We start from the raw sequence: 13,435 nt of genomic DNA on the forward strand, positions 1-13,435 counted from the left end.
TGGTCCTATTGATCTACACGTACTATGTTCAAGCGGAATGACTGACCTGGCAGAGAGGGCTCTTCACATATTTATTTATGGTGGAAGTGAGGCAGAGATAATTTTGTAATCTTCACTGATGTAAATTTCTGTTGGCATTTTGATCTTACTAAAAAACTATTACAAGATTTATTTTGCTTATATTTCACTAACTTTGGGTTGTGTCCTGTTCATATACACAAATGGTTCCCAATAATTTCCGTAAACCTACAAAACTGTAATATTCAGATCAGTTTTTTGGTATATGTTATACATTATTGAGCAAATTTTTGAAAGATTGTGTAAATAACATTCTTCGTCGTGATGATTCATGTAAGAAAAGCGAAGAATGACCAAGTTAAATGTTTACGAAAGATACTGCTAAATATGTTAGTTAGGTGGTGGTGGTGTGTACATCACTTGTGTTACGTAGAAAAATGCAGTGGAAATGATTCTACTGCAGTAGTGAGTGAGTGAGTGAGTGTGTGTGTGTGTGTGTGTGTGTGTGTGTGTAATTTTCTGTCTGTCAAAAAAAAAGTGAATCACCCAGAGGTGGAGGAGGAAATGGAAGGAAACCTCACGGGTTGAGAGGGTACGTGATGCTATTTCAGTGATAACAAACTTGAGTCAAATTTACAAAGAACTTGGCAGTATGAGCCCACTTATGATGTTGCTCACCCTAGGCCTCGATGAATGCACCAGTTGTGGAGAATGTCACACAGACATTGTATCCTCTTCTGGCCCTCATCTTCTGTAACTGAACTGGTCCTTGATATCCTGGATACAGGAACTGAGATGGAGTCGACATTTGAGCTGGTTCCTCACACATTTTGGGGACAGATCTGAGACTCTTGCTGGTCATGGGAGTACCTCAACATCCCACAGACAATTCTTAGACACACTCGCCGTGTGTGGACGATCATTGCCATGTTAAAAAATGGCACCATGGCAGTGTCACGTGAGAGGTAACACATGAGGACACAGGATCTCCATGACATACCATTGTGCCATCTAAGTTCACCCAGTCACTATCATCTTTGACCTAGTCATAACCAGTGCCTTCCCACACCCTAATGCCAGGAATAACACTGCTGTGCTTCTGCGATACATTAACTCATTCCAAGTTAACAGCAGCCTGCACATGGAATTAATTCAATAGTCTAGCTGCTGCTAGTCTCCGACTGATTTTGCAGGATGATGCGGGGTGCTGCATGGAGCCCATTACTTTTTTTCAGATGGCGATCCTCCACTGTAGTGCTCAGACACCGTCAGCTGGAACCTTGGTGACAAATATGTCTGTCTCCACATTGCCATACAGTCCAACACGGGACGCTTTTACATCTGAATGTCCCACAACTCTGTATATTGCACAGTTTGACCAGCTGGTCAAATGGAGACCCACAATGAGTTTCCTGTGAAACTATGTCAGGTGCTGATAACACTGTCTCACATGTATGACATTGTTCACGCAACTTGACTGCTAATAACACTAAACATAAACATCACAAATGCACTCTGATGGCTGTTTTACATGTTACACAGAATTGCAGTGCTTAATCATTTACATACCCTTCAATGATGTTAACATGTACACAGACATCTGACCATTCCTTTTGAGTGCTTGACTTTTTTTTGTCAGGTAGTGCATATATAATCTAAAAATTTAATCAGTATTCTATGGAGGGTGGGTAACTGTCAAGAAGAAACGTTTTCATTTTGTGTTTGAAGTTATTTTGTTTGTCAGACATTTTACACCATTATGCAGTAAATTCAAAAACTTTTACTTATCAAAGTAAACTATTGGGAAGAGTAATGAAGGTCATTTTCCATCCGTTATTGTATAGTAAGTATTATTATTGCTTTTGGATAGTGGCAAATCATTTATAACAAAATTTTATATCAGATAAGATGTATTGTGAAGCTGCATTAAAAAACTGGCCTCTTTAAACATACATTTAAAAAATGATGATAAATGAGTTTGTTATTATTAATATTGTTCAGTTTACTAGACTGAAGATTTTTATTTCTGAATGTTGGGTTGTGCCTGGATTTTATAGCATAAGACATTGTTCACCTCCAAGACTTACTGCAGAATGAAGTGCTAAAGTTATTGAACCTTGTTCAAAAATCTCTGTACTGTGTTTATCCTACTTTAAATTTTCACCTATATGTGCACTCAAACACTTAGACAATTGAGCCTTACATATCCACTCATAACCATATACCTCACTTTCTTTTAGCTCAACTTTGTGCATTCTATTGGTTAAATAAGATTCCATCAATTGCTTGCCACTCTTTGAAGTCCGTAAAATTACTCTGCATTATGGATATTTTAAATATTTAGTATAAGACCTGACTTATTATTTGAGGGAATCTCATGAGTATTATATTAAATAATATCATCGACATCAAATGACATCCCCCAAACTGGGACACAGCTGTAGAACTGAACCGGTGCTTCACATTACCTATAACCACATCTGAACCGCAAATGAAATAGAGACTCTTTGATTACTAAATGGGAGTAAATGACTGTAGCCATGAAAATTTCTATCTAAAGTGTGTTACTTGCAATAGTGATTTTGCATATACCTCACATCTCATCAGCAATGCGTCATATCTGACACCATGAAGTAACAATGGTGGATGTAGTATCAGGTGTCCCCCTAGGGTTTGGTATTATTTCCTATCCTCTTTTCATTGTATGTCAGTGATGTGTCATCAGTTTCGTCCTACTGCAAATACCATATGTATGCTATGACCTGCAGTTTTATCCAAGTGCAATACCAATAAATCTGAAGATATCCATCAAAAATCTCAGTACTGACCTGTGTGCACTATCAAAATGGGTACAGAACATAAGGTTAAAGCTCAACCATCCAAAACCAAAGTAATACCGGCTGGTAATTCTAAGTCCATTAGCTTGAAAATCAGGTATCCCAATTATCTTTAACTTTAAATGGGACATATATTAGGTTCTCTCCCTCAGCAAAGAGTCCAAGAGTAATAATAGATTAATATCTAAATTGGACTGAGTACGTAACTGCAGGTTGCAAGAAAACTTCAGCATCATTCCATGCCCTACAAAAATATAAGAAGCTCTGCACTCTTGATCTGAATAAGAAACTTGTATAAACACTTATACTCCCAATCATTGATTACAACAATGTTATCCTGCAGGGTCTTTCTCAGGAAAGCTCATGGTGCCTGGCACTGCTTATGAATGCCTGTATTCAATATATCTGTGATGTATGACTCTTTGATCATATTTCATCATCATATGCACAGCTATCCTGTCTGTGTGTAGACAGGTGCAGAGATTTCCATAGCCTGTGTCTTCTCCTATGTCTTGTCAGTATACACCGTCCCTCATATTTCTGCTCAACCTTAGCGCTCTTGGCAGAAACACCCATTCCTGTCAGAGCAAAATACTTTCTGTCCCACTCAATTGTGCAGCCACTTTCTCGAGGCCCTTTTAAGTGGCAGGAACCCAATTCTTATATTGAAGAACTGAATAACATATCTAGCTTCAGAAGACAGTTAATGACATACCTCCTGAAGCAACACTGGTGACTACCATTGTCCCTGTATGCACTCATTACCCATGTACATCCTCGTTTCCAGCCAGATCTTCTTCGTTTCCCAGTATTCTTAGCTGGTGCATTCTCCATAAAATCTTTTCCCCACAACTCCCTATATCAGAAAACATATGTTCTGAACACCTATTATTATTATTATTATTATTATTATTATTACTACTATTACTACTACTACCACCACCACCACTGTCATCATCAACATGTGCAGCTATATTTCCCACCCCTGATAGGGTGCTTGAAATGCCAATGCTTTGGACACTTCTTCCTGTTTTATGTACAACCTAGTCTGTATAGACTGTGGTAGGCTGCTTCATGAAAACCCGCCATGTGAGCAACCACCATTCTGTATCAGTTGCAGAGATGAACTCCTCACCATTCTCCAAAGTGTTCTACTTTAGTTGAGGAATGTAACATCCAGGAACTTAAGCTCTGATCATCTCTCATAGTATGAAGCCAGGAAAAAGTGCAGTTGTTTATATTCTGTGCCAATGGTATTTGAATTTTGTCACTACTGTGGCCAGATCATTGGCATTACCTAGATTAATTACTCCCTCCATTTCCTCAGTGTCGATCACTGGTAGTCACTCAAGTAAATTATTCCTTATGGCAGATAGGCCCTGCTCTGTTGTGGTTCCTGCAGCACCCTCTTCGGGGACTTCAATTCCCTACACCTGTCCAGAGCAGCAGTATCCTCCTCTGGCATCTACATGTGACAGTGCTCCTTTTAGGAAACCATCTGCCTGGAAATCTACAGACCACCTACCCATCACCAGTCAGTGACTGAAGGAGCCATTCTCTGCAAGTCCAAGGACTACCCACTCCTCTTCAGTTCCAACCACACAGCAGATAATCTGATCCTCTAAATTAGTTGCATAGAAAAGGATATCCATAACATGATTCGTGATAATTTAGTGCGACTGTATTGGGTATCCTGTCATATGCCAGAAATGCAACAACTAATGTCTTATTCTGTGATCTGTGTGGCTCTCTAAGAAATGCATTACACGGATGACCATTCTCCAACTCTTTGAGGTTACTATGTCTGTTAGAAGAGTACCAGCCCCGAGAGAGCATCTGGAGGGATCTGTACATAGGTTCAGACGGATGTCAGTGATCTATTCCGAGGACCTAAAGTTAGTCATCACCATGACCTTTCGGCATCTCTTCCTTTCAGCTTTTAGTTGTTCATGAGTATCAGTGGTCTACCATCATTTACTCTGACGGCTCTAAAACCAAGGATAGAACGGTATGTACTTTTACAGTCCATTCCAGTCATGACCAACATTGGTTGCTGGGAGCATGAAGTGTTTTTTTCGCCGAGTTTATTTTACTTGTAGCAGTTTTCATAATTGGCAAATAAGATCAGGTGTGTAGTGCAGCGAGCATACATTTTGTTTGAACATACATTACCCCCCCCCCCCCCCCAAGATTGTCACATCAAGGACTAAGATTATTTAAGCCTTCAGTCATTGTTTAGTAAATAATTGTTGCATTTAATTTGCAACAGTTGTTGCAGTAGACAAATTCTGTACATAGAAAACAGCACATATACACAATAAATTATACATTTCACTTGTTTAATCTGTAATTAGTTGTTGTAGTTTACGAATCTGTGCTGCAGTGAGTGACCCCCAGTCTATTGAAATGTTTACTGGAAGCTTTTCTGACTTATTTCGTCCATTCTACATAATTTCTGCTTTTGTTTCGCAAAGCAAGCAATTAAATCGCAATACCTAAGAGTTCCCTGTCTTCGAGTGCCAATGTATTCGCTATGAAGACAGAGTTCTAACTGACATGTCTCGGACATAAATACTGGGCAGTAATATTGTGCCATTCTTGGCCTTGCACTATTGTACAGTATATTGACACAGTATTATTGCACAATAAATGTTGAGTGTAGAGGGCCTTTAACAGGCAGTCTCTCTCATCCTGGGGGAATGCACACTCCTCCTGACACTCCACGCCAAGCATAGTACTACTGATTTTTGCCTGTAATGTTGGTGGATGACATTTGGGCAGTTAGACTGGTTTTTTGTGTCCTCCAAGGAAGTGATATTATTCTCATCTCTGATGTTTTAAACAGCATTCAAGGCTGGGCCAACATGGTTGGGATGCCTCACTTGCACATTAGGTCCGGGTTGCCCTCAACCTTGCCTCCTTTGTCAGTTGCCCTGGTCATACTTCTTTTTACTGTGTTTTTAATTGCTCTTAAATGTAGTAAGCCCCTTTTTTCTACTGCACTCTCTTCACTTTTTTAAGGACTGCCCCACATATAACATTTCAGTGAAGGCAAGACCTTAAGGTTTTGTTATCTGTGATACTAGTCAGTGTTGAAAGAACAGTTAAACAAGTCCGTACGCTTTCTCAGAGAGAGAAGGTTCTATTCCCATTGATGACTGTATTGGACTGATGGTGGAACAGTTATGGGAGAGACACCTCCCACAGCATGCTGAGCCCTGGGGAACATTAGGTTGCATCTACCCACTTAACGACTTGATTTCTTCCCTCACCCTATTTTACTGTTGTTGGCACTACTGGTGTTTGTTATGTATTTAGCCCTTTCACTTTTACAACCATGGGTGTCCTCTCCACCCAGGTAGAGGGAATTACTTCTTCTGTTACTCTCTAACTGCAACATCGGCTTGCAGAAGGGATCGGGCGTGGAGTAGGTGCCTCTAGCCACATTTGAGTCATAGGGAAAGCTTGTCTGCTTTTTGGTCTGCAGATCAGCCCAACCCACATTTATCTTTCCTGCAATTGTTTCATATCTCTGGCATGAATATTGCTTTTAGTTTCTTGATTTTGTCAGTCTTACATACTATCACAGTTCGATCACATTTCTAGCTGATAATTCCAGATGGGCTACCTGTGAACAAGAGATTGGTGACTTCGCTTCTTAGTCCCTTAACCCCACCAACTAACCAACCAACAACCAAGTGAGCTTTTATTTTGTAGTTCATTCATAATTTCTTCGATTTCAAAAGTATTAATCATTGAAGTATTGAAAATTTGTTTCTTTAATATACTATCGTGCTTTTTGTTGAACTGCCTACATTATTTTACCAACAAAACATAAGAAATTATTTATTAATGAAGTGCAGCTAGTCAATTTTCATTTATGTAACAAAGTTACCTGTATTTTATGAAAATAAACGATAATCACTCTTCATTAAGCTATTACATTGCATTATACAAATTCATCACCTAAATCATTGATGTTTTTTCCATGTATAATTATTTGTTCAAAAATATGTAACTATATGTCAGAAACCTGCACTAAGTATTTGGCATGTGAATAGCTCTGTTTTTGAAAGAAGTAGAAATTATTTCTCTGTGGTGGAAGAAATGCATACCTGTGCAACAAGCGGTTATAACAATTTCCTTGAGTTACTGCAACATTTTAAGTACATTATCAGTATGTTTATTTCTGAATGTTGTGCAGAACTCGTTAGAAGAAAGTGTATAAGAACTAAAATGTTTCTTTTGTATAATATAGAATAATAATACACAGAGAAAATGTTTTAGTGAAAACACTGAAATGATATTAGTATTATTTTAGGAGGATAATGCCTGACATTCTACAGTTAGTGACTACATTACTGATTATGTATATCTGAATATTGCCTTCTTTAAAATGTAAGATGACAATGAATTTCATGAAGTTAACAGTTTTTATTTAAGAAGTGTATTGGTTTTGTTACAGGATAAATACCTAGACAGGTTCTTGAATCTGTGTAGTGCTATAGAAGAAAGAAATATTCCTGTGCGATATGGTGAAAATTTAGAGAGTGAACTAAAATCAAGGTAATTGCTAGAAAGGAGAGTTATTTAATTGTTTGTCTTAATCTGTTTTGTTTGTATTCAGTAACTATACTTCAAAATGCAAATATTTGTTGAAAGTATGACTGTGTGGTGGAAACACATCACTTCTGCAGCTGTGTACACACTGAACTTGAGAGATGTTTTCAAAACATGTTTACAGCTACTGTTTGAAAACATGTTTCAAAATACGGGAACAGTTATCCATAGCCGTGGCAGTACAGATCAAAAGAAACAATGTTTCAAGCCAGCAGCTACCACATGTCACCGCTGCACGGCAGTAGCATACATCTATGTACTGTTGTGTGCCATCTGCTGTGTAGAGCTGTTAGGTGTTATGTTTTCACTTGCTGTATTAAGTTTTTCCAGAAAGAAAGAGATAGGGGTTATGGAGTGGACAAGGCAGCAGACTGTCAAATCGTTATCGTTATACCAGACTGAAGACTGTTTGTGGAATATATGAAGCAAATAGTACAAGAATAGGAATAAAAACCAAGATAGTGTGCAGAGAGTTGATGCTACATATTGACAAAGACTGTGTGAAATAGAAAGTAAGATCACTTGTCATAACTTGCGGGGAAACTTCAAAGATAAGTTAGATGTGCCAAGAGATTTTGGGATTGGAGCCAGACGATATTGACATTTTACTTCAGTGGAGTGGCTGACAACCTAGCAGCCATCTTCAAGTGACATTTACAGCTGAAGATTGCTAATGCAGTTCACTGTGTTTATACCAAGATTGGTATGTGCATAGCTCTTGGTTGCATGATCAACCTTTGTCGAATTAAGCACCCTCTGTCAAATCTTGCTATGTATGAGGTGTGCTGGCATCTACATACATCTACATCTGTATCTATACTCTGCAAACCACCGTGAGGTGCATGGCAGAGGGTGTATCACATTGTACCAGTTATTAGGGTTTCTTCCTGTTCCATTCATATCACATATATGTACTAATTAAAAAAAGGTATATGGCTTGTGAAACAATTGATTTGCAATTATTGTTCTATTATTATTATTAAACTAGCTTAGTGTCTGCTGATTCACTTGTATAGACTGTATGGCCTGCAGAATTTTTTTTGTTTTGTTTTTATTTAATCGAATTTTTATGTTGTTCACAAATTGCAACAACTTCTAAGCTTTTCACATTAATTAAGGCCATATAAACATGGTCTTTTCCAAATTTACTTCTGATCAAACAGTGATTCTGGTAGCTGGACACCATAGTTTTGGTTAATCATTCTTTTTGTGTTCTTGTGGAGATATTTCCATAGCAATTTTCATCCCCTAAAAAATATTTCTTTATATTGAACCAGGAAGTGAAATACCAATTTTCATAAATTTAGCTTTAAAACTTTTTTAATATAACAAAAATTTGCTTAAAAATATTCATATCCTGTTGCACTCCCTTAGGGCTTCAGTTTCCAGAAACACTGAAACGTAATTTTTTTTTGTTTCTAACCGAGAAGCCAAATTCTACTTGTCATAGGTGTAGCCTTAAAAATACTTTAGTAGATCTTTAGTAATTATTTATTTTCAAACAACTTTCGTCTGCTGTTTTACCCCCTTAGTGGTTGAGTTTCCGAAAATACTGAAACATGTATTTCTTTATTTCTGACCGAGAAACCAAATACCAATTTTTGTAGGTCTAGCTTCAAAATTGCCTTAGTAGTGATATTTTTTCCCTGAAATATGTAATGGAAGCTTCTGACGTATTTATATTCTGTATAACCCCACTTTTACACTCCTGGAATTAATGTTTTCCCACCATTTACGCCATTTTTTTTTTTTATCATTTGCATCAAATTTCCTATGTCCACAATGTTAAATTGCATCTGATTTTGTGTCAACATATTTATAATTTTCCCATGATTTACACATTATGAAAAAATGTATGCGGAGAAAAAAATGACGCTGGCCGTCCAGTAGTGTTTACAAATATTATGTGGTTAAGTTTCTTGACACCATGGCACTCTACTCAGTGGATTTGAACCAGTAAATGTGTAAAAGTTGGAACAATTCATGCTGTATCTCCCGCCATTGCCAATCTATACTTGGCAGGGTGGCTGATAAAGAATAACTAGGTTTGTTCGAACAAAGATATCATGACCACTCACAACCATTTTCAAACTGTCTGTACAGTGCAAATACAGTTTCATGATTGTTGTGATCATCGTGAAACCTTTGTCGAACCATATTTAGCATGTTTTGGCCACTTGGAGCACTAGTTGACATTGTCATTCACTTTGCGTTGCTCAGATTTTTTAGTTTAAACACAGTGCTGGTTATGTACTTTTCTCATGCTGAGCAAAACATGTTTTGAGAATTTATTCTTGTTGTCAAGTGCAATATTTACGTATGTATTTTTTGTGATGTTACATAAACGAACAATGTGAGTGATAATTTGTGTGTGTGTGGTTTTCCACATAACTGAGGAGGCACAGAACCTGATAAACTCAAATAACATAACTACAATGCAAGAGATGCAGAATAACACATATTCAAACACCACACATTATACTTATGTACATAGTTGCACTTGACAATGAGAAAAAATTCTCAAAATGCGTCGTGTTACGCATGAAAAAAATACATAACTAGTGCAGTATTTCATTATTTAAATAATGAATGGCAACTACAAGCTTTCAAAAACGTAGATTATGATGTATGAAACTGGGTCGAACATTCCTACTTCCCAGACAATTATCAGTTCCAGTTACATTAGTGGTTTTTATTAGATATTAAACCTTTATTAGACAATAAACAAGCCTCTGACAAGTTGTTTGATGCCTGTTATCTACATATATCATACATAAGGTCAAAAATGCAAGGGGGTATCCTGTACATAACTTTAAAACATTATTTCCCACATTTTACTCCATTTTTTTAAGTCCCTTGAAAAGTGTAAAAGTGGGGTTTCACTGTAGTTTAGAAGTGAAAGGAGTGAAACAGTTCATTGAATAGTGAAATAGTTGAACTGTTGACAGGTATATGAAGAGGAATGAAAACTTTGCTAGTTTTCAGATAAATCCTTTTTTTGGACTTGTGTGTGTGTGTGTGTGTGTGTGTGTGTGTGTGTGTGTGTGTGTGCGTGTGTGCAGTTACACACACACACACACACACACACACACACACACACACACACAATGGGAGAGGCAGCAGGTACACAGGATAGGAATGCAAAACACAAATGCCTGAACCGGTGATTTCATGTAGCACATGATGATGGTGACATGTTGGAGTGGATTGGGATGATGTGACAGAACAAAGGAAAGGGGAATTGTAGGGTAGAGGATGTGGTGTTGGGTAGTGTAGATTAAGGTGTGGAAAACCCATTGAAATAGAGCATGTTGTGCCAATGGGTGGCCTACCCTGATCTTGTACATTATTTGTCAGTGGCCATTCATTTGAGTCAACAGTTGGTTCATATTCATGCCCACATAAAATACTATGCAGAAACGATGGCAAAGTTGGTGTATGACTTTTACAGGTGGCAATACTGGACTAGGATGTGCTGAGTGGGAGAATTGGGCAGATCTTGCACCTGGGTCTTCCACAGGGATAAAACCTATGTGGTAAGGGGATGGGAGCAGGAGTGACATAGAGATGGACTAGGATACTGTATAGGTTGAATGGGCAGTGAAATATCAGTTTAGGAAGGTTGGGAAGGAAGTTGAGTAGTAGGTTCCTCATTAGCTGGCACAATAATATCTAGTCGAAGTCCTGCTCCAGTCCAGGATGATATTTGGTGATTTTGGGAGGGGGGGGGGGTGCTTAGTAAGCTGGTTCTTGGGGCTTGTGGGAGGTTTTTCATTCTGTTGGGTTTTTTCTTTGTCTCATCTCATACCTTTTATCTTTTATATGCTCTTAGTTTCATATCACCTTTAAAAACCTTATTCATAATCATTTTAACTGTCTTCCTACTCATAGCTGCATGACAGACGATATGTTTCTCAACATTTGTAACAAGCTAAAACCATGCTTCAGACTGCAATGACACTCAGATCATTACTTTTTATGGGCAGTTCACCACCCGTTCTATTTTGCCTTTATATGTCACAGTCCAACTCAAAGTTTCAACCTAAAATTAATTTTTCTCTGTAACTTTCAAATGTTAGTACAGTGTCCCACATTTTTGCTGTTTTGTCTGTGCTTCTGCATCTTCATCTACATGACTACTCTGCTGTTTATGCTTAAATGCCTGCAGAGGGTTTATCAGAGCTCTTTCACACACTTTCTCTACTCTTTCAGGCTCTAACAACATGCAGAAAGATGAACACTTAAATCTTTCCGAGCGAGCTCTGATTTCTCTTTTTTTATTACAGTGATTGCTTCTACGTGGGTGGTGTCAACAAAATATTTTTCCATTCAGAGGAGAACATTGGAGATTGAAATTTCATGAAAATGTCTTACCATAATGAAAAACAGCTTTGTTTTAATGATTGGCACCCCATCTCATCCATGACACTCTGTCCTCTATTTTGTGATAATACAAAATGAGTTGGCCTCCTCTTAAATTTTTTGATGCCCTAGCAGTACTCAGCAGAGGATGGACAAACATGGTGTAGGCATTCTCTGTAGTAGACCTATTGCATCTTCTGCCAATAAAGCACAGTCTTTGGTTCACGTTCCTTCACAACATTATCTATGTAATCATTCCAATTTAAATTGTTCGTAATTGTAATTTCTAGGTATTTAGTTGAATGGACAGCCTTGAGAATAGCGTAATTTATTGTGTAACTGAAATTGAATGGATTCATTTAGGACTTGTGGATGAACTCTGACTTTTCATTACTTATGGTCAATTGCCACTTTTCACATCCTACAGATATCTCATCTAAACCATTTTGCAATTGGTTTTGATCATCTGATGATTTTATTAAACAATAAATGACAGCATCATCTCCAAACAATCTAAGAGGGCTGCTCTGATTATCTTCTAAATGGTTTTTATAGATTAGGAACAGCAGAAGACTTAAAACACTTCCTTGGGGAGTGCCAGATGTCATGTTTGTTTCAGTTCATGACGTTCTGCCAATTACTACAAACTTTGACCTTTCTGACAGTAAATTATGAGTCCCATTGCATGACTAAGAGGATACTCCATAGGCACAAAATTTGCTTAAAGACACATGTGAAAAATAGTATCACAAGTCCTTTGGAAATCTAGAAATATGGAATCAGTTTTGAGATCCCATTCGATAGCACACCTTACTTTGTGATAATAAAGAGCTAGTTGTGTTGCACTAGATGATACTTTCTAAATCCATGCTGACTGTATGTCAACAGATTGTTTTCCTTGAGATAATTCATAATGTTCAAACACAGTATATGTTCCAAAATCCTACTGCAAATTGATGTCAATGATATGGGTTTCTAATTCATTGGACATCAACGGCCATGCTGAGGTGGGCACACTGGTTCCCATCAGATCACCAAAGACAAGCACTGTCGGGCATTGCGAGTACTTGGATGGGTGACTGTCCAGGTAAGCTGTGTGCTGTTGACATTTTGGCCTTTCCTTTGTAGTAGAGGAAACAGCAGGGGTAGTGGTTTGGAGTCTCTGATGACCAGTTTCTGTGCCAGATGTCCTGGATTCAACTCCAAACCTCCCCACAGTGTCTCATAAAGTGAGGGCATGTGACACTGTTGGTAATCATCCATCCTTCAGATGGGGATGTAAGCTCAGCTGCCTCCTTGGTGCTCTTTGAGAGGAGTAAGCTATGTGCTGACACCAGGTTTCACCCTCTCCCTTCTCTGTTCTTCTCCAACACAAACATGATTATAGACTACACATACTCCCATTGCAGTCACTTATGCTTACCAGATACACTTACGCACACAGCTCTCATACTTGGCAAAGGAAAGGTACCTGCAGGCATGAAGGATAGGGAAAACCTTTCCAATTAGGCAGCTCAACCTGCCGATCGGGGTCTCCCAGCCATTCATGCCATGTGACTTCACTTTTATTCATCAGATTACTCCTACTTCCTTTCTTG

At 38.1% G+C, this 13,435-nt stretch overlaps 1 protein-coding gene across 1 annotated transcript in view; it reads left to right on the forward strand.

Annotated features, from left to right (window-relative positions):
- Nucleotides 1-13,435, forward strand: part of LOC126183490 (dedicator of cytokinesis protein 7) — a 266,895-nt gene that overhangs the window by 109,653 nt on the left and 143,807 nt on the right. The window contains exon 15 of the mRNA XM_049925523.1: nt 7,321-7,421. Coding sequence (XP_049781480.1) covers nt 7,321-7,421 — 101 coding nt within the window. The remainder of the gene's footprint in view (nt 1-7,320; nt 7,422-13,435) is intronic.

The sequence above is a fragment of the Schistocerca cancellata genome, chromosome 4 (genome assembly GCF_023864275.1).
Source record: "Schistocerca cancellata isolate TAMUIC-IGC-003103 chromosome 4, iqSchCanc2.1, whole genome shotgun sequence".
NCBI classification, from domain to species: Eukaryota; Metazoa; Arthropoda; class Insecta; order Orthoptera; family Acrididae; genus Schistocerca; species Schistocerca cancellata.